Source organism: Muscardinus avellanarius (genome assembly GCF_963383645.1).
Source record: "Muscardinus avellanarius genome assembly, chromosome: 17".
Classification (NCBI taxonomy): domain Eukaryota; kingdom Metazoa; phylum Chordata; class Mammalia; order Rodentia; family Gliridae; genus Muscardinus; species Muscardinus avellanarius.
The window spans coordinates 63,982,586-64,007,626 of NC_137803.1; the positions used below are offsets into that span (position 1 = coordinate 63,982,586).

The 25,041-nt window shown below is 55.6% G+C and overlaps 1 protein-coding gene across 1 annotated transcript in view; it reads right to left on the minus strand.

Moving 5' to 3' along the window:
* Positions 1 to 25,041, minus strand: part of LDLRAD4 (low density lipoprotein receptor class A domain containing 4) — a gene marked incomplete at both ends in the record, with an annotated part of 91,578 nt that overhangs the window by 46,486 nt on the left and 20,051 nt on the right. Inside the window, one exon of the mRNA XM_080714740.1 lies at positions 23,838 to 23,978. Within this exon, the coding sequence (XP_080570866.1) occupies positions 23,838 to 23,978 (141 nt within the window). The remainder of the gene's footprint in view (positions 1 to 23,837; positions 23,979 to 25,041) is intronic.

The following is a 25,041-nucleotide window of genomic DNA, read 5'->3' on the forward strand; positions in this document are numbered from 1 at the left end:
TGTCTCTGCGTCTTCTCCCTAACAGACAGGACCTGATGCCAATATTACACGCCAACGACGTAAATTGGACCGAATATTGCCATAGACCCCCGGCGAGGCAGGCTGCGGGCATCTGTGATGCCCGAGCAGTGCTCCAGAGCCCAAGGCCGCCGCGCCCGCCCGTCGCCATTGTTAACTCCTCGATTCATTGCTAGCTGGACATTCAGACCTGCGCATTTATCCAGAACTCCCAGAGGCTAATTTTCTGATACTGTAGGATGCTGTAAGAATTTATAAAAGGTTAAGCTGTCTTCTCATTTCTGACTCCAACTTACTAACAGAATTTGAAGGTATTCAGCTGACCTTTAGAATAAATAAAAGCGCAGAATGAGAATGAGAGGGCAAGCTGTTTAATAACCCGACCCTACCACACGAGCAGCCGCTGAGTGCGGCCTCCCCAAGTCACCGGAATCAGGAGAAAATATACTGGAGGAGTAATCATGTTGAGCCCACTGGTGGGATTATAAATAAGTGTGCTCCCCGTGGAGATGAGCACGGAGCGTCCTCAGAGGACGAGGGACGGGATCACCCTAGGAGCACCAGCTCTCGGCACCTTGCCAAAAGAAGCAGCCGGAACACTACAGTGGTGCACGCACGTCTGTATTCATAGGAGCACAATTCACAATAGCTAAATTATGGAACCAGCCTCAGTATCTCTCAAAATATGAATGAATAAAGAAAATGTGGTGTGTGCAAACGACGGAGTTTACTCAGCCCCAAAGAAACATTAACGTATGTCATTTGCAGGAAAACGGATGAAACTACAGGAAATTATGCTAAGTGAGAGCAGCCAGTCTCAGGAAGCCAAGGGCTGTGTTTCCTCTCATGTGTGGGAGCCGGAGAGGGAACAGCTGGAGACAAGGACGTCTGTGAGGAGAGAGGCCAGAGAACAGGGGGAGCGCTGGGGAGGGAAGACGGAGGGAGGAGAACGGGGTGAGGAGAGTTCAGAGGGTGCCACGCTCACGTGTGAGGGTGTCACTACCAGTCTAATGTGCTCAGAGGGAGGTGCGGGAGGCAGGGGAACACATCACGGGGTGCACGCAACATTAACGTATTGCTGGAACCACACTGTGATGTGTCATTACAGTATACCAACAGAAGATAAGTATATTTTTTTCAGATTTTTTTTAAAACTGGAGATTGAACTAAGGGGATTCTACTCTCAGCTATTTATTATTATTATTTTTGAAACAGGGTCTAGCTAAGTTGCTGAGGCTGTCCTTGAACCTGCGATCCTCCTGTCTCAAGCTTCCCAAGTACTAGGATTATAGGTTTGCACTGTCACACCCAGCTATATTCTGTTTTTGTTTTGTTTGGTTTGGTTTGGTTTGGTGGTACTGGGGTTCCTGGAAACCGTTCTACCTCCAGGCTACACTCCCAGACCTATTTTATATTTTTATTTGGAAACAGGGTCTCTTAAGCCAGCACAGCTGGCTTCAAACCTGCGCGATCCTCCTGTCTCCCCCTACCAAGCGCAGGGATTACAAGTGTGTGCCACCACGCCCGGCTATATTCTGGATTTGTGTGTGTGTGTGTGTGGGTCTGGGGATGGAACCTACCTAGAGGCATTTGACCTCTGAGCTACACCCCCTGCCCAATTTTTTATTCTTAATTTTGAAACAGGGTCTCACTGAGTTGCAGAGGGCCTCCCTGAGTAGCTGAGGCTGTCCGCGAGCCGCGATCCTCCAGTCTCAGCCTCCCGAATGCTGGGATGACAAGCGTGCGCCGCCACGCCCGGCTCATATTCTGGTTTTTAAAAACCAGATATAATGCAGGTTAAACATCACCTAATTTAAATTACAAAACAGCAATACATTTATTGATGGCTGTGTAGATTTTAGTAGGGAGATTCCTGGAGAAAATAGCGTTTAACTTTGTACAAAGAGGCTGCCATCTTGGGCTGAGCAGTTTCTTCAGCTCCAGTCCTATGCCTGCCCTCCTCTCAGGGCAGCAACAGGAAGCACGGTGTGAGCAACAGGAAGTGTGCTGCAAGCAACAGGAAGTACAGTGTGAAGAAGAGGAAGCGCGGTGTGAGGAACAGGAAGTACTGCTTGAGCAACGGGAAGTGCAGTGTGGACAACAGGAAGTGCAGTGCAAGCAACAGGAGGCATGGTGCGAGAAATAGGAAGTGGGCGCAAGCCACAGGCAGTCTGAGCAGCAAGAAATGGAATGTGAGCCACAGGAAGTGCGGTGTGAGCAGCAGGAAGTGTGGCGTGAGCAGCAGGAAGCACAGTGTGAGCAGCAGGAAATGTGGTGTGAGCACAGGAAGCGCGGTATGAGCAGCAGGACGTGTGGTGTGAGCAGCAGGAAGTGTGGTATGAGCAGCAGGAAGTGTGGCATGAGCACAGGAAGCGCAGTGTGAGCAGCAGGAAGTGTGGCGTGAGCACAGGAAGCGTGGTGTGAGCAGCAGGAAGTGTGACATGAGCAGCAGGAAGTATGGTGTGAGCAGCAGGAAGCACGGTATGAGCAGCAGGAAGTGTGACGTGAGCACAGGAAGTGCAGTGTGAGCAGCAGGAAGTGTGATGTGAGCAGCAGGAAGCGCGGTATGAGCAGCAGGAAGTGTGACATGAGCAGCAGGAAGTGTGGTGTGAGCACAGGAAGTACGGTGTGAGCAACAGGAAGTGTGACGTGAGCACAGGAAGCGTGGTGTGAGCAGCAGGAAGTGTGGCGTGAGCACAGGAAGCACAGTGTGAGCAGCAGGAAGTGTGGTGTGAGCACAGGAAGCGCGGTATGAGCAGCAGGACGTGTGGTGTGAGCATCAGGAAGTGTGGCATGAGCATAGGAAGCGCAGTGTGAGCAGCAGGAAGTGTGGCGTGAGCACAGGAAGCGTGGTGTGAGCAGCAGGAAGTGTGGCGTGAGCAGCAGGAAGTATGGTGTGAGCAGCAGGAAGCGCAGTATGAGCAGCAGGAAGTGTGACGTGAGCACAGGAAGCGCAGTGTGAGCAGCAGGAAGTGTGATGTGAGCAGCAGGAAGTGCAGTATGAGCAGCAGGAAGTGTGACGTGAGCAGCAGGAAGTGTGGTGTGAGCACAGGAAGTGCGGTGTGAGCAACAGGAAGTGTGACGTGAGCACAGGAAGCGTGGTATGAGCAGCAGGAAGTGTGGTGTGAGCACAGGAAGTGCAGTGGGAGCAGCAGGAAGTGTGACGTGAGCACAGGAAGCGCAGTATGAGCAGCAGGAAGTGTGACGTGAGCAGCAGGAAGTGTGGTGTGAGCACAGGAAGCACAGTATGAGCAGCAGGAAGTGTGGTGTGAGCACAGGAAGTGTGGTGTGAACAGCAGGAAGTGTGGCGTGAGCACAGGAAGTGTAGCATGAGCGTAGGAAGTGTGGTGTGAGCACAGGAAGCGCAGTGTGAGCAGCAGGAAGTGTGGCATGAGCACAGGAAGCACGGTGTGAGCAGCAGGAAGTGTGGCGTGAGCACAGGAAGTGTAGCATGAGCATAGGAAGTGTGGTGTGAGCACAGGAAGCGCAGTGTGAGCAGCAGGAAGTGTGGCGTGAGCACAGGAAGCACGGTATGAGCAGCAGGAAGTGTGGTGTGAGCAGCCGGAAGCTGTGCTCCTCGCCCTGTGCTCCGGCCAGCCGGTTAGCATGCCACAGGAGGGGTGGATGCCTGTGAACATGGATTCAGACTGGTTTTCTGCTCAGCTGTCGAGCCATGAATTCGCTCATCCAGTTCTGTTCTCAAGCCTGGGGGTTGGAGCGGTGCCGAGGGAGGAAGGTGTCAGGAGCCCCACCTCGGCCATGTCACTCCACGCCGGCTGCTGTGAGCTCCTCTGAGCGCGACGGCGTTCTGTCCAGGCGCACTGCTGACGGTGCCAATGCTACGTCACCCTTCCTTTAAAAAGCCACCAGACGCCTCGGTGTGAGGCTCTTGAGCCTGGAAGGCATTAGGCATGACCAGACACTTTGTAAGAAAAACCAAAACACTGAAAGGAGATGCCTGGCTGGCGCGAGCTCAGAGAAATGTGAGAAAGTGGAAATGCACGCTGCCCGAGTTTTTATCAGATTAGATGGATTCCTATAGAAAATTACGATTCTCTGCTCACCAGCACAGTTTAAGGCGACATTGCTGCTGTGCCCAGAGCCTCTGCTGAGCGATCAGCCAAGGGTCCCTTTTTAAAAACCGAAATAGCAAATGTGGCCAAACAGATAGACGGCGTGTTCCCAGCAATATGGAGACACAGTTGTGTTTACGCAAAGATCCGTCCTTCGAACTGAGAGATCTCCAAGGCTCCGTTTGTACTCGAGGCGCTTGTCTTTTTGTTAACCAGTAAATGGTTCATTCATTTTCTCCAAAGAACACACTCGACATCGGGGAAAACAGCCATATTTACCATTAGGTAGAGAAATGAGGCTGAAAGCAAGAAAAGAAGTCTATTTCTCCCAGTTTCTTGGACTAGATTAAAGCTTTTCTTTATCATTTAAAATAGCTTCTGTTTTTTTCCCAAATATAAGAGGCAGAGATTTTCATGAAACGCTGAGAAAGTACTATCCATAAATGCAGAAATTATGCCAGAGAACAGGAAACACATTTAAAAAAAAAAAGAAATCTTGGGTCCGTTTCTCTTATTCTGCATCTTTCTCAGCTGCGGTTTCCCACGGAGACGGGGCTGGTTGTGAGGGTGGGAAGAGGCTGTATTCAAGCAGCTCCACACCACAGCCGCCGCTCCCCGGCGCAGGGTGCGTGCAGGCCTCGGAGACGGCCCAGATGGCGCGGTGGCTCCTTACTCAGCAATAAAGAACGCCTGTCAGAGCCAGGCGTGATGGCACACGCTGGCAATCCCAGCATTTGGGAGGCTGAGACAGGAGGATTGCAGGTTCATTGCTAGCCTCAGCAACTTACTTAGAGAGACCTTGTCTCAAAAAAAAAAAAAAAATTCCTCCACCAAAAGTTCATGGAAACCTTGTCAAAAATAACTTGACAATGTATGGAAGAATTTATCTCTAGGCTTTTATTTAGCTCCAACGGTTTATATATCTGCCTTTAGAACAGTACTACACTGTTTCAATTATTGTAGCTTTATATGGTTTGAAATCAGAAAATTTACATCTTCTAGCTTTGTTCTTCTTTGAGACTGTTTTGGGTATCTAGAGTCCATATTCCATATCATGATAGATTTTTTCTGAAAAATAAATAAATAAATGTATGATAGTTTCACCTAAAAAAAAAAAGAAAAAAATATTCTCTGGTAAGAAAGAAAGCAAAAAGAAATATTGAAATGTTATCTTTAAGTCATCAAAAGTTTGGTACCAGACAAATGAAACTGTTATGTGAGATTATCAATGTTAATATTGTATAAATTGCTATAATACTAGATGTCAACCAGTAAGCCAAGCGTGGGAAGGAGGGATGGGGAGGGAATGGGGTGGGGATCGTGGTAGGGGATAACTGGGCGAGATGTGCATGTATGTCTACAAAAGTATTTTCTTTATACCACTATGATGTATGAATACATTGCACCAATAAAAAATAAATTTTAAAAAAAAAGAAACTGTCACACAATAAAGAGAAAAAAAAAGGCTCAGGAGGTAGAATGTTTAAAAAATAAATAAAGTTCGGGGGTAGAATGTTCTGGGTTTGACCTCCAATACAAAATAAAAATTATCTTACACCAAACTTGGTATCTTAACCAGAAAACCAGCACCGCCGCCCCGACTGTACCACCGGAGCCTCGGTCACTGTCTCCCTTTGATCAGGCTTGGCACCTGAGCGTGTCCCAGCTCCGGCCCCGCAGCTGCACAGTGCAGGAGACGTCCTGACTCCGTGCCTGGTCTAACTGTCCCCGTCCTGCGGAAACCGACCTCACCTCCGCCCCCACCGCAGTATCCCTGGACCCTGTGTGACCACAGCTGACGACGCCGTCTACTTTCTTTGAAACAGTGAGGGTTTCACGATGCTGTCCGCCGCTCTCCTGGGGTCACTCTCGTGGGGGGCGGTGCCAGGCCACTCTCCCTCAGACTTTCTGTGTTCCCTACAGAAGGAAGCTCGACCGCAGTCACCTAAGCAAACGCCAACCCCGGCGACTTCCCGGCGGCCTCTCCTCTCCTCCCATCAGATGTTTCTCATCTGCCACCGTCCTCCGAGTCATCCTTGGTCTTCTTCTGTTTAAAATGTCCCCTACTCTTGGTTGGTGTCCCCTGCAGCTCTCAAGACCCCATGTATAGCCAGGTACTTGGGAGACTTAGGAGGATCGCAGGTTCAAGGACAGCCTCAGCAACTTAGTGAGACTCTTGGCAACCTAGCAAGACCCTGTTTCAAAATGAAACATAGAAGGGAAGGGGGTGTAGGTTGGAGGTAGAATGTGCCTGGGTTCAATTCCCAGCGGCTCCCCCTCAAAAAAAATCCAGGTGTTCCTCAAGGCCTCTGTCCAGACTCTCCGGCACCTAGCAGAGAATGCTGTTGCTTCTGACGAGAGTAGACCGGCGTTCGTGAACACACACCCTTGGCACTTGACCGCGTTCACAAAGCATCCTCTGTGAGCGGCTTCTGCTCCCAAATACTGTAAGACGGCCAGAGCAGCCCGCCCAGTGGACGGTGTGTGGGGTCAGCCGCTCGTGTTTCCTTCTGCATTTTCATTGCTGGGACCAAACACCTGCCTGCCAAGAACTTGGGAAGGAAAAGCTTGTTTGGGCTCGCGGGCTCTGAGGTTCGGTCCGGGGCGGGCCGGCTCCCAGGCAGGAACATCGTGCTGCCAGGGTGCCAAAGAAAGCCGTGCACACCAGGACTGCCAGGAGGCACGGGACAGAGGACAGACCAGGCAGACCGCCAGACAGACACCGACACAGTCGAGGCCACGTCCCCAGCGGCCCACCTCCTCCACGGCGGCCCAGGCACATTCAGACCCTGCGGCTCGGGGGAGGGAGGGAGGCTGCTCCGCGGGAGGCGGAGGCAGGTCTCCTCGGGGCCAGGAAGAAGAGTGAGGGCGATTTTGCTTTGCCACATCCTTTGGGAACGTTTATAATTTGGTGTGTATACAGTTCGTAATATATGTGTATACGCCTTTCCAATAATTAAGCACAGTACTGTCTTTGACTAGAAAGGGTTCTGTGCTCTGCTGGAGCCGCTCTCACCCCTGCGCCTCCTCCGTGCGCTCTCGACACCGCGCCCTCCTCTGAAGACACACTCATTACTTTCTTTTTTACTCAGCACCAAGAAAATTTTAAAAGAAGTAAGGGGGCACGTATGGCGCTGGTCACGTGGTACGGATCCACTAACAGGCTGCTCTAAAACTATCGGTTTAGGAAAACGATGCCCCTACCTACCGTTCTGACACACTCAGCTCCAGCATGCCGTCACCTCCGCGCTCCTCTGCAGCAGGGCCTCTGAGAGGCCGCTGACGAGCACTCCAGCCCCACGCGGTCACGTGGAGAGTGACGTCCGCCACGTGGCGACGCCGGCATCCATCTCCCTCCGCACCCACCTGCTCCCCTCCTCCCGAATGTGGGGGGCTGGGAGGGACGCTTGCAGATTCGGACATATTATTATTTCCTCTATCCTGCCCCCTCCCCGCCTTCCTCCCCAGCCACCTTTCAGTCCTCTGCTGAGTTCTCTCTTTGCTTATTGACCTGCCTTGTCTCCCATTCTTTCTCTGGCTTCTACGTAAAACCACCATGGAGAGGAGTATGGGTTCCTCAGCAGCCTGGGAATGGACCACCACAGGACCCGGCTGCCTCCCTCCTCAGCAGAGCGCCGGGGTGGCACGTGGACACTCGTGTTCACGGGAGCAATCCACACTGGCCAAGCTATGGGACCCGCCAAGGCGTCTGTCAGCAGCTGGATGGAGACAGAGAATGTGGCGACAGAAATGGACAGAACCAGAGAACGTGTGCCGAGCCAGTCTCAGGGCCGGGGCCGTGTGTTTACTGTAAAGGTTGTCTTTATACGCAGCAAACTGTCTCCGTTCCCTATTGCTTCTATAAGGAATCACCACGCATCGTGGCTTAAGACACTAATTTAGCACTGGGCGGCTCTGGAGGTCCAGGTGGGACTGGCCATGGGCACCGTCTTCAACAGAGAAGGAAAGGTCTACAACGGTCACCATTAAGAAAGCCGGAAATCTGCCTACTACCGCCCGGGCCCCAGCACAAGGTACCGCTGAGCGGGGCGCTCCAGGGGCAGCCGCGTGCAGGGCCGTGGGCAGCCCACAGCGGGCTGTGGTGTCGCAGCTGGGTCCTGGATGCCCAAGGCAACAGTGTTCAGAGGGGGACTGAACAGGGCTCTGGTCTCCGCTCATCACCAGCGGGCCAGTCATTCTTGGACTAGATCTGCCGTGGTCACCTAGGCAGGCGTGGGTAGGAGGCGGGCCCTGGAGGCATGGCCTGGGGTCGCCCCCTCGCTCCCCATGGCCTCTGGCTTCGTGGTGGGAGAGCGCCTCTCCTCTACTGCAGCCCCCGCCGCAGTGTCGGCCTTAGGGTCAGCTGACCGTGGACCTTACCTCCAAGACCACAAGTCAAACGGACTTCTCCTGCTCTCAGTTGTCGGCCTCAGGCACTTCGTCACAGTGCTGCCAACACTGCTGAGCACAGGAGGTCCCAAACAGCACAAACCTCGAAAGTGGTGTCTGCCGTGGGGACGCAGCGCCTCCCCGTCCCAGAACCTCCGCGAGGCTAAGCTGCTATCAGGCTCCCTGCAGGGACAGCCGCGCTTCAGCGTGGACAGACAGCACCAGCCTGGAGCAGCCGCAGCCCGCGCTCCAGCCGGCTGACCGCTGCAGGGACGCAGGCAAGGGCGGGGCGCTGGGGCCAGTAAGACCTAGGGAAGCTAAGAGAGTGGCGGCACTCCTCCTCTGACCAGGAGGGAGATGCAGGACCCACACTGCAAGGCAGAGATTCAAAACCCACGTTACTTGCAATTTAATGTGACGACTGCCCCTTTGCAGTACTGGGGACTGAGCCCAGGGGCATTCTGTCTCTGAGCTACACCTTCAGCCCTACGTTATTCTTCATTTTGAAACGGGATCTCACTAAGTTTCTGAGGCTGACCTTGAACCTGCTATCCTCCTGTCTCAGCCTCCCCAGCACTGGGATCCTGGGTCCACTGCGCCGGGCTTAACCACCACTTTACATTTGGCATACCGGAACTCTTTACACGTGTGTACGATAACTGAGAACCTCCTTCTGGTGCTTAGAGACACCACCTAGGTAGGCACTAACCACAGAGCGGGTACACTCTAACTCACTGCAATCACGTGGCTGTGTTCGATCCTGGTGACTAACACTTCTCCGCGTGAGCACGGTGCCCTTCCGTGCGTACCGGCTGTCAGAGTCCGCCACCCTGGAAGGGCAGCCCGCTTTCTGAGGACGTTCCTCCTGTCTTAGTCTCCCGCTGGGATTACAGGCATGTATTGCTCAGTTCCTACTTTTTTTTTTTTTTTTTTGAAACAGGGACTCACTAAGTCGCTGAAGCTGGCCTTGAACCCACTCCCCTCCTGACTCAGCCTCCTCAGCACCAGGATTACAGATGCGATCAGCCCTGTTTATTGTTGGCATTCTCGACGGTTTCATTCTAAAGACGATTTCAAATGTAGGTTTCTGGGTTTCCCCTATTAAAAGCCTATGCATGGAGATAAAACCAGAAGGGCTGCCGCCCTGATCTTAGCCACCACCGCCGCCCCAGCCTCCCGCCCTGATCACAGGCGCTCTGTCCACGATGGCTTCGCACCCTGATCACGGGCGCCCCGTCCACGACGGCTTCGCCCTCCAGCCTCCTTCCTTAGTTACTCAGAGATAGTGTCTTCCGAGTTCCGCTGTGCAGCCTTGGGTAAGTTTTGTGTATGTGTATGTGGTGTGTGTGTGTGTGTGTGTGTGTGTGTGTGTGTGTGTGTGCATGCGTGCGTATGGTACTGGGGGTTGAACCTAGGGCACTCTACCTCTGAGCTACACCCCTAGCTCTCGCTTAAATTTATTTATTTATTCACTCATTCATTTTTGATACTGGAGATTTGAAGCCAGGGGTGTTTTACTTCCAAGCTATATCCCTAGCCCTCCCCTCCTTTATTTTGAAATTGTGTGTTTTGCCACAGAGGGTCTCGCTAGGTTGCTGAGGCTGGCGGTGAACCTGTGACCCTCCTGTCGCAGCCTCCCAGGTCCTGGGATTGCAGGTACGGCTCGGCTCACCACCGCGCCCGGCCTGGCTAATTGGGGCGGCAAATGCGACTCCTGAGCACCGACCTGATGAGGACGCGTCTGCCAGCCTACCTGTGGCAGCAGCTGAGCCAGGCGCACGCTGCCCACGGCGGGCGTCTCACCCCCTGCTCTGCTCAGATTTCCACCTGACAGCAACGTTCCCTTCCCATGAGCACCACACGTCCACCTTTGCAGGGAGGGGCCTCACAGGGGAGCTTACCCCTGCGTCCTGAGCGCCATCCCTGGCGCCTGGGGAGTACTGGGAGCCGTGGTGGTCACCGGGTACTTCGGCACAGCCAGGGGGTGCTTGCGGGGTGTTGCTTCATTTCCCGCAGCTCCACAGAGCTGCCCCCGTGGCTGCAGCTTTGGAACCTCCTCAGACATTCATAAGAGCAGAGAAAGGGCGTGTGCCCACTGCGCCAGATGAATGGCTAACCCTAGACGGTGCCCAGCCATGCCCAGCCAGGCCCCGCGGACAGGCAGGGTGCCACGACCGGCTCCGGCTTCCCCCTGCTCAAGCGCACCAGCCGCTCCTCCTGGGCCGCTGGGCCGGCCTGACAGCAGCTTCTGCCTCCTGCGGAGGGCGGGGCGGGGCTGAAACCGGCAAGGCAGTCCCGGGCCCTCTCTATGCCTCCGAATCCTCCAGTTCGCACTAAAAGGATGAGAAGCCTCAACCCTTCCTCCTCGCGCCCCGCCGCCCCGCCAGCGGCCTCCCCCAGGAAGCAGGAGGGCGTTGATTTCTCTCTGATTACGGGAGAGCTGGCCCGACTTTCCCCAGTTACTTAAGCCGGCTGCTCTCGCTGCGTGTCCTCAGAGACCAGGGCTTCGCTCCGGCAGAGAGCGTCTAGACAGTATTCATGACCCATCTGTCTGGCACGGATGGCACACTCTATTAGCCCGAAGCCGCTTCCTCCCCCTCCTCCTTCCCTTGCAAAGCAGGGATCCGACACCGAAAATGACTATCATTGTTGCCATTCTCAAAAGAGCGCCAGCAGACCTTCATTAAATCCACGCTAGATCACTACATATTTAGAGAAGAGGGTACATTTCATCTGAAGTGGGGCAGCCCCACTCTGAAAGCAGCAACAGAATCAAAATGTAAATCCAAGAGGTTGCTTTTATCTGAGCAACTTTAGTATCACAGCAGGAGGAAGGAGTTTATCAGCTGCCCCAGCTCGCCTCCCGCTCCCTCCTTTCTTCACCTGAAGAGGCGGCGCTGCCCTTGACTCCTGCTTGATGGAGGCCCATCTTGGAGACGCAAAGGCAGCGGGCAGGGGGCCGGCTCGGGCTGCCGGCCTGCTCCTCCGCGTGGCCCAGGTGGAGCCCGCACAGCACCTGCCAGCCGGCCGGCCGGCCTCCCCGCACCAGCTGGAGCACCATCTCGTCACCCTCCTGCAAGCCAGTCATTGTTTGGGCACGAATCCTTTTCTCTTTTTCTTAGTTGAAAAAAGAGTTCCGTGAACCACTGGATTGATCTCCACCTCCAACCCTACAAACCTTTCAAGAACTGACGATAGTCCTGACTTACTGGACCAGCACCAGGGGAGAGAGCAAACAGAAGCCGCGTCAGAGAGCCCTTCCCAGCTGCAGCCCCGCCGTGTGGCCGAGGAGCCGCTGACCGTCTCTGCGTGCTCAGACCCCACAGAACCTTCCCAGGACGCTCTGAGGCCTGTGGTGACCTTATGGCGCTCAGCCTGGTCCTTGGTAGATGGCGGCTGCCAGGCCGTGGCGGGCCTGGGGAGAGGGGTGTGTACTGAGCACTGAGCCACGCGGGCGCTGGCCTGCACGCCACCGCACGCACCCTAGAGCCGCCCTTTGAAGGCGGTTATGACCCGGGTAAAGCCTCCTTTTACAAATGAGGGACTGTGGGCGCCAGGGCCTGGACGTGGGGTCTCAGCGGCAGGCAGGGTGGCCCCACTGTGAGGTCGTCTGTCACCGTGTCCCACTTGTGAGGCCTGGGCGAGGATGGCTGGGCGGACTCCTGCGGCGAAGAGGGCACACACCACACCCTCAAGCTCATGTGCACACTCTCCACGCACAGACCTGCTCACTGTCCTCACCGTCACACCCGAGGGCCCCGGGAAGCATTCTCATCTCCTCTGGGCTTGAACTGGCCTCCGCACGGGGCGTGTGGAGAAGTGGAAGGTCTCCCTCGCTCTCGCCAGCCAGCTACACAGTGCGGCACCTAGTCTCACTGCCCCAGGACCAGCAGCTGTGCCACAGGTATGCACCCTGTTGGCTTGGATCTGCGGCTAGCAAGCGCTCTCTGAAGGACAGACACTCCTTCACGCCCGACGGCGTCCTTTCTGGGTTCTAGCATGCCGGCTGCCAGGGCTGCATGACTATCCCAAGGCGCACTTCCACCAGTGGGGTATGAGGCCAGCCACAGCCATTCAGACAAAAGCTCCTACGTCCTCTGTCCTAAGACAACACTCCCTTCACTGGGCAAGGTCGTAGCGTGCACCCAGGTCCGCTGGAAACCTTACGGGCTCCGGACACCGAAGGCCACGATTATGGCTTACCGCCTGCTGAAGGAGCCGAGGGGGACACGCCCCTGGCTCCAGGGGTCCACGGAGCAGACACCCCTGACAGGGCAGAGTGCTGTATCCATCCAAGGAGTCCTTCTGGTTGGAGGGGGCAGCAGGGAGGGTGCCCCACTCAACATAATTGATGGGTCTTAAAACACTAAGGTGAGTTGGGCCGGTGCCACATGCCTGTAATCCCAGTACGTGGGAGGCTTAGAGCAGAGGATTGCAGGCTTGAGGCCAGCCTCAGCAACCAAGTAAGACCCTCTTTCACAATAAAAAACAAAAAGACCTGGGGTGTAGAATGCCCTGGGTTCAGTCCCTAGTTCAAAAAACAAAACAACAAAAAAAAACCCAACAGCAAGGCAGGGATCGGAGCCTGCCGCGAGGCAAGGCCAGTGCTGGGGCCTCCAAGGCCGGGATCAGAGCCTGCTGAGGGGTTAGGCCAGTGCCGGGGCCACTGGCCAGCATCGGAGCCTTCTGTGAGGCAAGGCTGCTATTGAGGCCTCTGAGGCCGGGATCTGAGCCTGCCGAGGGGTTAAGCCAGTGCTGGGGCCAGCGAGGCCGGGATCGGAGCCTGCCGTGAGGCAAAGCCAGTGCTGGGGCCTCTGAGGCCGGGATCGGAGCCTGCCGAGGGGTTAGGCTGATGCCGGAGCCATCGGCTAACATCGGAGCCTGCCATGAGGAAGGCCGGTGCTGGGGCTTCCGAGGCCGGGATCGGAGCCAGCTGAGGGGTTAGGCCAGTGTTGGGGCCAGCAAGGCCAGAACCAGGGCCTTCTGTGAGGCAAGGCCACTGCTTGAGCCAGCGAGGTCTGGATCAGTCCACTGGGTAGCCAGGCCACTACTGGGGCCGTCAAGAGTGGGATCGGTATTTGCAACACGGCATGCACAGAGAAATAGCGCAGAAAATTAAAACCAGATGCTTCCCCTAATCAGCAATAACTAGGAGGAAACGGGCAACAGGAAGAGGTCGAGCTATAGAAAGGGCTCTATAGTGAAGCAATTAAGGTGACCAATCAGAGGGTATGGAATAGGGGAGGACGGAGCCTCTTTAAAAAGCAGGAGGTACATAAACAAATGTATCAAAGTTAATCACCAAACAAGCATGGGATTGAGGGAGGGGGAGGGAATGGGATGGGGGCTGGATGAGGGCTAATTGGACGATGTGTGCTTATATATCCTCTCAAGTCTTGTACTCCAATGTGATGTATGATTACAATGCACCAATAAAAATAAATTAAAAAATAAAAAAAGAAACAGTATTCATAGAAGAAGAAAAAATAATAATAATAAAAAGTAAAACTTTTTTAACCCTGAAAAAAAACCCCAAAAATCATTAAGGGAGAAAGCGCCAAGGAGGAGCAGTCTGGGCGGAGAGGGAAGTTAGCTCTGTGGGTCTGTGGTGGAGCCAGAGCTTTGAGGGCCTCCAGCACCGATGGCCTCGGGCAGCTGGCTCCATCGCCTGGGAGTGGCTGGGATGCGTGTTCTCTCCGAGACACCCAGGGAGAAGCGTGAGACTGCGGCCAAGGCCAGCACCAGGCGGTGGAGGAGCCACCATGGAGCAGGGACAGCAGGGGCGACCAAGAGAGCAGCCAGGGGCAGAGCCTGTGACCCCAGGGGAGCAGGGACCATGCGGGCACAGTGGCACACGCCTGTGATCCCAGTACTTGGGAGACGGAGACAGGAGGATCACAGGTTCAAGGCCAGCCTCAGCAACCTAGCAAGACCCTGTTGGAAAATACAAAATAAGAAGGGCTAGTGGTGTGTTCCAAGGTAGAATGCCCCTGGGGCCCATCCCCAGAACCACAAAAATAAAAAATAAAAAATAGGATAGGGACTGATTAACCTTTTCAACTGTGGATAAAACTGTAAGAGAAGAACTGAGGAAAAGCCACCGGGTCTGGCAGTGAGTGGTGGACCCCAGGGGAGAGCCGGGAGAGGGCGCGGTCACAGGGGAGCAGCTGGCAGAGAGGGGTGGAGGTAGGGAGAGGCCAGAGCACAGGGTCCTGCGCAGGACCGGGCTGGGAGGGCCGGGAGGGAGCGGGAAGAGGGTCTGACTGCGCATCACAGGGACCCACAGAGCCGCGTGTCGGGACCCTGTGGGCAGCCGTGGGCCTCGGGGAAGGGCCGGAGAGTGGGTGAGTTCAGCAGAGGACAAGGGCTCAGAGCCATGGGGGCAACAAGAGGGGACGCCAGGATGTCACAGGGAGGCAGGGAGAAGGCTTGGCTGTGCAATGCCCTGGGAAAGCTCACGTGTGGGCAGTGCAGAACTGTTCAGACGGGAGAATCAGTGGGGAACCCAGGGACAGATTCATGGTCTGAGTGGGCTTAATGGGTGCAGAGCAAGTGGGCAGGGGGAGCAGGAGAAGAGGAGGCTTCACAGGGAGTGTGGCCGGCCCTTCCCCGCCCTCTGGGGACGTGTCCGCCCTTCCCTGGCCCCTGCTTCCTGGCTGTCCTGAGCCTTGGAGCCGACCAACTATGGACTAAACCTCTGAAACCATAAGCCAAATAAATGTTCCCTTCTCTGGGTTATTCCTCTTGGGTATTTTGGTCATAACAGCAAGAAGACTGACCAGGAAGCTGAGCGGGCACAGAGGAGACAGAAAGGCCTCACGGGCAGGTTGTGGACAGGAGGTGGGCATGGGGAGCCGGTGCCAGAAGACGGGGTGGACCGCCATCTCTGGACCTTTGCCTATCCTGGAGTCCTGGGATAAGTCCAGGAGCTGGGGACCCAAGGGGAGTGGAGTGGCGTCTCGCCAGTGCCCGCCAAACTGGCGTCCACTCAGCGTTCGTGGTGACATGAGGGAAATCTCGTTGGTTACCTCCAAAGAGGGAGAGGGTAGAAACACTTCAGCGAGGTCCAATAGCTGGTGTGGACTTCTCTATGTAGACACACCCTCGTCGATTAAAGGGAAAGAAAGAGAACCAGTGTCTGACCGTTGTACAGCCCTAATGACGTCACCAGAGACGCCCGGACCCCACGTGCCCACGGCGGAGGACAGCCATACCACCAAGCACTTTCACACACACAACCACACTTCCTGCCTCCGGCCTCCAGGTCGGCTTAGCAAGCAACGCTAATGAGGAGGGAAGTGAACGGAATCGGCGACTCCTGGAGAGCAGTGGCCTGTGAGGGCAGTCCAGGCCCTGCCACCGAGACCCCGGCGTGCGAGCTCGCGATCGCGCGACCCAGCACGACGCTCTGGGCTTCTTTGCACCGGGGTTCAGACCACCTGTAAACAGAGCAAGTCGAAACACATGCACGTAAGACGACTGTAGAAGTGCGTGCTCCCGTGGGGTCTGACAACATCACGGAGCCAACCGTGGCTGACGCCGACTGAAAAACTTATAGAAAAGCAATGCCCGCAGTCATGAGCTCTGGCTCTCTACACCCGTTGCGCCTGTCCCAAAGTTCTCCTTGCCAGCCGCTTGCCAGTGTGAAGTTAGCAGCTCTCGGTAGACGGCGCTAACAGCTTGGTACCTCAAGGCGGCTGGTTTCCTGGGCAGACCGTGCCGGTCGCTAGGAGGAAAAGCTGGAGGAAGATGGAAGAACCAGTGCGAGAAGAGGGGAAAGCCAGCTGGGCGTGGTGGCGCGTGCTTGTAATCCCAGCATTTGGGAGGCTGAGATGGGAGGATTGCAGTTGGAGGACAGCCTCAGCTACTACTTAGTGAGGCTCTTTGCAACTCAGTGAGACCCTGTTTCATTTATTTATTTAGTGGTATTGGGAATGGAACCTGGGACTTCTACTTCTGGGCTACACTCCCAGACCTATTTTATACTTTATTTGGAAAAAGGGTCTCACTGCATTGCTGAGAGCCTCACTAAGTAGCTGAGGCTGGCTTCGAACCTGCTCGATCCTCCTGTCTCAGCCTCCCAAACGCAGGGATTACAAGTGTGCGCCACCACGCCCGGCTAGACCTTTTTTCAAAATAAAGAATAAAAAGTAGGGCTGGAGGTGCAGCTCATTAGGTAGAATGCCCCTGGGTTCCATCCACAGTACCAAAAAAAAAAAATTTTTTTTAAGTAAATTTAAAAAAAGAAGAGCTGAAAGCCACTCAGATGCTGCTGCTGGTTCATTCGTGTGGCACTGGGGATGGAACCCGGGGCGTTCTACCTCTGAGCTGCACCCACAGCCTTTGTAAATTGTATTTATTCATTGTGGTGCTGGGGGTTGAACCCGGGGCATGCCCCCTCTGAGTGACAACCCAGGCCTATTTTATTGTTTATTTACTCAGGGTCTCACTGAGTTGCTGAGGTCTCACCGAGGTGTCAAGGCTGGCTGCAGACCTGAGATCCTCCTGCCTCAGTCTCCCAAGTTCTGGGATGACAGTGAAAGGTTTGAGCCACTGGCCCGCAGGAGGCGGGGCTGGAAGCTAGGAGGCGGAGCCCTGTGATTCCCAGAGGAGACCACGCCCCTCGATTTAAGAGAAGCCCGACAGAGACACGCAGATAGAGACAGAGAGGTGCGTTCTCCCCCACTAACCCCCGTGGGCCCGCAGGGGCTGGCGGCCGACTCCCCACAAATAAAGGCATCCATACCACCTACAATGGACTCCTGCGTGTATCTGTGCGCCAATGTGACCCGCCGCATCTTTACTTATTAATCATATTGGTGCCGAAGGCCGTATCGAATTAATGGGGCCTTAACCCGGACCTGCCTAATGGACCTGCGCTTCTTGGACCCTCCATCCGCTCTGCCTGCAGCTGACTCTCCATCTGCGCTCGGAGCTTGGACTTTACACAAAAGGGCCGCACTCCAGCTCCATCCCACCACAGCGCCCACGGCCCCGCGCCCTGGAATCCTGTAAACTGCAGCCACCACCACAGCTGCGGCCACGGCTGGCCTGGCCCGCCAAGTCCAGCCCGAGCGACCCGCCGGGCAGCCCAGGGTCCCTGCGCCAGCTACGCCTAAACTTCTGCCGCCGCAGCGCCCGCCGACATGGCGGCGAAAGCCCACCCCTCCATCCGGGTGGCTGCCGCGCTGCCGCACACCGGCGGCTCAGGCTCTGGCCCCCGCGCTGCTGTCCGCAGCTCAGGCTCCAGCCACAGCCTCCGAGGCCCCGCCATGCTCCAGTTCAGGTGCGCGCCCCCGCCGCCACTGCCGCTGCTGCCCGTGCCTGCCCGGGCCATAAGCCTTCTTCCCCAGCCCTGCGCTCTCCAGGAGAGCCCGCAGCCATCTTTCCGGCCCCGAGCCAGGCTGCTTGGGTGATGCTGGCACCTGCTCTGCCTGCCGACCGCCTGCATGGGCCAGGACCTCTGCCTGCCGCTTGGACCTCCTAAAACCGTCGTTCCAGCTCGGCGCTCCGGTCACCACTGGGACCTGTGGCCAGTTTGCCCCACCCACCCCGAGCCAGGCTCATTGGGCAGCACACAGCCGGCCTCGGCATCTGCCGCGTGCCTGGAAGCTATTTTGTCTCCACGCCGCCTGCGCGACCCCACTGATCCCGCCTGCGCCGGCCACTGGTGCCGTCCACACCAGCCACTGGCATCCGCGTGCCCCAGCTCCACCGTGCCCCCAGCAGCTTCTCAGCGCTTCTGTCGCAGCCAGCGCTGGCCGGCAACGCTTCACTCCGGTAAACTGCCTCCTTCCCTTGGTTAGCGGGTTCTGGACTTGGGTCTTGCGGTCCACTGGGACCCAAAAATCCAAGCGCTTGGTGACCCATTGTCCACCGGTCCACTGGGACCACCCTCCAGATGACCAGGTCATCCTCCGGTGTTAGGAAGGGATGGAGACGTCCTTCCCGATCTCTTAACATCCGTTTCCGAATGATTGAGCTGGGAGATCGGGGACGCCCATTTCCTGTTCTTCGTTTCCGCCCGCAAACCAATTATGGGAAGTCAAACCTTTAAACTAGCAGATGCCCTGAGCGCCTGTCTGCCTTGATATGAGTTGGGAAATGGGTTGCGGTGGCCCAGGAACAGTTAGGAACTTTTCAGCTGCTATTTATTTTCCCGCCAGCCACAGCCACCATCTTGGACACCACGTGGCAACTCACAGGCACCACCTGGTGGTCCTTCTGGGTCACAGGCTTGTAATTCTGCGGGCTCATAGCCACCATTTTGCAATGAAACGTGGGTGCCGGGGTCACAGGCCCCATCTCCCTCTCTCCTGGCCCCACTTTGTGAGGTGGCTGGTGCAGAAGGAAGGTGTGGTTCGGGTCCATGTTCCTTTTCCCTTCATTCTCATTCCTCCATCTTCCTTGCTGGCCCAGGGTAACTCTACTGGTACAGGGTAAGCCAGTTTCCTCTTTGGCCTGCTCAATCTTTCAGGCCTTAGTCTTCCTCCCCAATTTCGGTCCAGGGTGATGACGGCAAGCCCTCCGGCCTCTGCCCACGGCTTAGGCCATCTCTAAAAGGGCTCCGTTACAACAGCTCCAGGACAAATTCTCTTGCACAGTGTTGGGACCCACTAAACTTTGTTTCTCTCGACATAACTCCCTTTGATGTTTATATTTCAGCAGGTCCACATGTTTACATACTACGGTGCTCTCCCTCTTCGGATACCAAACTGCCATAAGTATTAAACCTCTAAAATTGGTAACTGATGCTCCTGACGCAGTATCAGGTGTTTGTTTGACCAGACAAGTCCATACCCACTCAGTGCTGAAAAGAGTGATGTGGGGTCCTCTCCGGGAGGTGCTGCTATTAACGACTCTGGTCTAATGAAAAACTGCTAAAGGGGCGGCACACGTCTTCCTCAGGGAAATGCTGCTATTTGTATTAATAGCTCTAGTGACAGTCTGCCTCGTATCTGAAAGGGCTCCTGCCCAGCCTGGGTTCCACTCTCACGATTTTCTTTCTTTAATAGCACCTTGCCTGTTAGTCTCCTCAAAGCAAACCAGGTCACCGAGCTCTCCAGGGTAACCTCCAACTCTCGCTGCGACCACACCCACCTGCCCCCTTCCGGCGGCTCAGACTCCGATTTCTCCCGGCCTGGGGCCCCTGGCAACGCCCCTTCACAGCAGGAAGTAACTAGAGGGGGTAATCATCGTCCTGTATCCCCCCCCTTAGTCAAAGAGATCGGGATGAAAGGTTTGAGCCGCTGCCCCACAGGGGGCGGGGCTGGAAGCTAGGAGGCGGAGCCCTGTGATTCCCAGAGGAGACCACGCCCCTCGATTTAAGAGAAGCCCGACAGAGACACGCAGATAGAGACAGAGAGGCGTGCTCTCCCCCACTAGTCCCCGTGGGCCCGCGGGGGCTGGCGGCCGACTCCCCACGAATAAAGGTATCCATACCACCTACAATGGACTCCTGCGTGTATCTGTGCGCCAATGGGACCTGCCGCATCTTTATTTATTAATCAGACAGATGTGTGCCAACCACATCTGTTAGATATTATTTTATTTCATTATTAGTACCCAAAATGGCCTTGGGGCAAAAAAAACAGTTTCTTTCTGACATAGTTCTGAAGACAAATTCCTGGCTGAACTGGGTCACTGCCCCTCATGGCCGGTCGTGGTGTCACGAGGCTGCTGACAGGGAAGGAGCATTTTCTGTATTCAGCAAGGCTCCCCATGGGTCCCCCAGGCTCACTGGCGGCTCCCCTGGAGCTGAAGGGCACGAGGCACAACTGACAGCCGGTTTCTTCCACCAGAGCACGCCATGGGTGCCCGTGCGGCCGCACCCAGAGATGACCCACAGCGCATCGTCCACCAAAGCTCACCACGGCCGGCCTCTAAGACTCGCTACGCCGCCAACACCAACAGCAAGCCCACGCCGCCATCCAGTGCAGACAAGGACCATGGGTTCGAGGCCAGCCCCAGCAACTTAGCGAGCCTCTGTCTCAAAATAAAAAACGAACAGGGCTAGGGGTGTAGCGGCATATAAAAAAGGCAAACACGCCGGGCGTGGTGGGCACGCTCGTCATCCCCGCGCTTGGGAGGCGGAGACAGGAGGATCACACAGGTTCGAAGCCAGCCGCACTGGCTTAAGAGACCCTGTTTCAAAATATAAAATAGGTCTGGGAGTGTAGCCCGGAGGTCAAAGGGCTTCCAGGAACCCCAGCCACACACACACACACACATACACACAGAGGCAAACACTAGTTCAGCTGCTCAAAGACGCTGAGTTGTATTTATATTATAACGTGACTAGCTCTAAGGATGTTCTGGCGTTTGTCATGTGCAGAGTCATATACGTGGGATATAACTAGTAGAGACGGAAGCCTTCATGGGTTTGAGATGTTTTCTCTTAGCAATAGTTTATCAGGAAGTGGAATCTTTACTCTGGGGTCTGGATGCTGGCCCACAAGCCGCACGCCCCTATGTCGCTGAGCAGGTTTATACGCAGGTACCTCTCCAGCAACACCTTTGGAAATCACGTCAGTCTAAGGAGCCCAGGCTCCCAGGCCCGCCCCACATGGAGGCCCGCCATGGCGGCGCAGACACCGGCTCCTCAGGAGGCCGGCGGCCTTCCCAATGCCTCCCTCATCTCTGTCTTCAACACATTTGTTTTCAGTGTGACTGCATCATCGTCAGCAGAATGAGGCCTCCATCTCGCACACCGCGTGGCACTCCCTCCACGGCCGGCGTGAGCGCCACACTGACCTGCTCCGCCCCAAGCATGAAAGCGCGGAAATCAAAGCAAGAATTAGCAAGTGGGATGGCATCAAACTAAAAAGTTTCTGCTCATCAAAGGAAACCACCAAGAACCCAAAGAGGAAGCCCACAGAATGGGAGAAGATCTTTACCGGCCACCACTCTGATAGATGGCTAATATCCAGAATATACAAAGAGCTCAAAAGACTCTACACTAGCAAAACAAACAACCCAATCAAGAAATGGGCAAATGAACTGAGTAGACACTTCACAAAAGAAGAGATACAAAGGGCCAATAGATACATGAAAAGATGTTCAACATCACTAGCCATCGGGGAGATGCAAATCAAAACTACGCTGAGATTCCATCGAACCCCAGTCTGAGTGGCAAGCATAAAGAAATCAAATAACAACAGATGCTGGCGAGGATGTGGGGAAAGATGTCTTTTACACTGTTGGTGGGAGTGCAAACTAGTTCAGCCGCTTTGGAGATCAATGTGGAGATTCCTTAGAAAAAATGTTCTGTACTTTCTACAATGAGAAAATAGTTAATAACAATGTAAGAGGGTCACATCCAGTCCAGCTGTAGGCTTCCATTTACCAGCCCATCCAGTCATGTTATTACTATCTTTCAAGATAGTCAAAAACATTTGAAAAGACGTGTGTAGTGGGAGGCTGAGACAGGAGGACTGCAGCAGTAACTTAGACCCTGTTTCACATTTAAAAATTAAGTAGGGCTGGGAGGGGGGCTCAGAGGTAGAATGGCCCTGGGTTCAGTCCCATGCGTGCGCACGGTCCCTCCCAGTCCCGGCTTTCCATTGCGCTGCCCGCTGGTCTTTGGGGAGTTACTCCTGTCCTGCTGCCCTCAGGCCCTATGCTCCCTCACCTCGTGCCCTGCCCTGTCACCCCAGAGGACAGCCGAGAGTGAACACACCAGTGCCATGGACACAGAGAGCCAGAGGCCACAGCCGGAGACTCCGGGTGGCCACAGCCCGCTGCACCCAGAGCAGCGTGGCCCTCCCGGGAAGGCACACCCCGCGCCAGCCTTCCAGAACAGTCTGCCCCTGCAGACGGGCCTTGAATTCTCATGGGAGAAAATGCAAACAGAGTCTCCAGAAAATCTCTGACTCTAGATTGCCGGGAGTTTGGCAAGCATAAGCCGTGGACCTAGAGCCCACCAGGCGTCTTCTCGCCGGCTAGCCCTGGCAGTGCACGGCACAGCGGATGGAGCGTTGGCCTTCTTAGCGCCTTCCTCTCCTCGCCTGTGTGGCACTGCTATTCATGTCATTCTCATAACAAAGATGTTTAACTCGGTTATCAAACAGAGCTGCTCCAAATCATGCCGGGAAGCCGGGCGCCACTGCATCCTGGAATCCCAGTACTTGGCAGGTTCAAGGCCAGCCTCTGCAACGTGGCCCTCAGCAATTAGTGAGACCCTATTTCAAAATTTACAAAGGGCAGCCGGGCGTGGTGGCGCACACTTGTAATCCCCGTGCTTGGGAGGTGGAGACAGGAGGATCAGGCAGGTTCGAAGCCAGCCGTGCTGGCTTAAGAGACCCTGTTTCCAAAAATAAAATAGGTCTGGGAGTGTAGCCCGGAGGTAGAAGGGCTTCCAGGAACCCCGGTACCACCAAAAAATAAATAAATAAACAAATAAAATAAAATAAAAATTTACAAAGTGCAGGGGGTATAGCTTAGACGGGAAAAGCCCTGGGCTCAGTCCCTGGTAACAATAGCAATGATAATGGAGAAGCAGAGCTCACCCGCCACGGCCCAGAGCCCGCGGAGGCCTCAGCCACAGCCCCAGAGCCCGCGGAGGCGAGCCCGCGGAGGCCGTTAGCCAGAGGCTCACTGTCCCCAACACTTGCCACCATCCCTGGAGGAGCAAGCCAGGCTTCCTGTGCTCTGGGTTCAGGCGTCGCGCCCCAGCTTGTGAGCCCGTGGAGAGGCGACATCATGGCGGGGTGACACCTGGTGGCCAGGAGGGCGAGGGGCGATACCCCAAGGGACACTCAGTGTACCCCACACCAGGCCACACCCCCAGGGCCCCGTGGGCTGGGGCCTGGGACACCATGCAAACCAGAGCGAGGCCCCGCCTACTTCACCTCGCCCCAGGGAAGCACCTTCCTCAGCCCATCAAGGCTCTGCCCTGCTCCTGCTTTAAAGGCCAGGAGCTCAACCCAGGGCACTGCAGGCCAAACTCGGAGCTCAGCCAGGGCGGAGGCCTGAACCTCGCAGAATCTGACAAGCGCTTTACGCTCTGATGAGTGATGGACCGCAACATAACTTTCTTCGCCTATTTACGGCTATTTCTGATGCTATGTGCTCTAAACCGCAGCTGTGAGGGAAGCCAGATCTGCACACGGCTTCTTGGAATCAGCATTCTCAGAGAAGACGAGGTCCTCGGCACCGCACGCACAGCACCACCACCGTCAGCTCAGAACAGACGGCCCGCTGCAAGGCAGCCGCCCTTCCTGTCCTGGCAGGGGACACCATCCTGGTTCCCGAGACCCACCTCCCTCCCACGGACAGGGACTCACGGTTGAGGACGCCTGGGGGCGGGTGCTCCTGGTTCCCGAGACCCACCTCCCTCCCACACGGACAGGGACTCACGGTTGAGGATGCCCGGGGGCGGGTGCTCGGTCACCAGCAGACAGTCTTCTTCGTCCGTGTTGTCGCCACAGTCGTTCTGGTGGTTACAGACCAGCGAGCCGAGGTACAAGCATTTACCGCTGGCGCAGGTGAACTTGCACTCTGGAAAAGTCAATACAAGGCCGGCAGCCGTCAGCACGGCGCAGCCGAGCTCGCCTCCCCGGCTACTAGAGAACCAAGCACCAACAGGTGTCTGAGCCGGGGCGCCTAACGTCCAGCTGCTGGCACCACCCAACCCCGGTCCTGAGCATCCCCGGGCACCCACCCAGGGCTGGGCACCCACTGCCCGCGGGCTGCACACCGCGGCACCCGTTGACCCAGTCCACGGGCAGCCCGGCCCCTTGTCAGCTGGGAGCAGAGGGGGATTTAATTAGGTTTATAGTCTCCGTAATGAATTAAGTTACCCACAGTATTTAATAAAGTCCTATCTTAAGTGGCGCTACTGCAACCGTAGCTGTCCTTTGTAAAGATGGATCTGACGTGGGAAAGGCGTTTGCCCTGGAACAAGATTAACGCGGGACAGCCTCCCATCACAGACTGGTTGATTAAAAACCTCCGTCTCCCTGAGAGGGCGGCCGGCACTGCCCGTGGTGCTCCACACCGGCCAGCAGGGCAGCACAAAGACGCACGGGTGTCTACACGCTGTTGGCACGCAGAGGCGCAGGCCTCCCTCAACCCCGGCTCCCTCCCCAGCCCTCCCTTCCCATGCTCCCTGCGCGCACACACCGCACGCAGAGTCCTGCACAGCGGGCCAGAGCCCTGACTGGGGATGCTGGCTTCTCTCCTCTCCTCTCCAGCTTTGACACTCAACACTGGGGGGGTCGGCGCCCTCTGGAGAGGGGTGGGCTCAGGAAAGCAATCCTGTGTGTGTGCTCACACCTGTGTGCCTGGGGGGAGGTAGGCTTTCCTTCTGCTTAAAAAGGTCTAAAAGCCTTTTTATATTTTCATATCCTCAAAATCCTTTGGATACCTTTTTTAATTTTTTAAAAAATGTTTCCAGTGTAAGGATCAAATTGAGACTTTGTACATGCTGAGCACGAGCTGCCTCTGCGCCGTGTCCCACCCCTACACCCTTCCTGCAGGGAGCTGGGGTGCTGAGGTTGAACCCGGGGGGCTCCCTACTTAGCTGCCTTCCCAGCTCTTTCCGTTTTTATTCTGAGTCAGA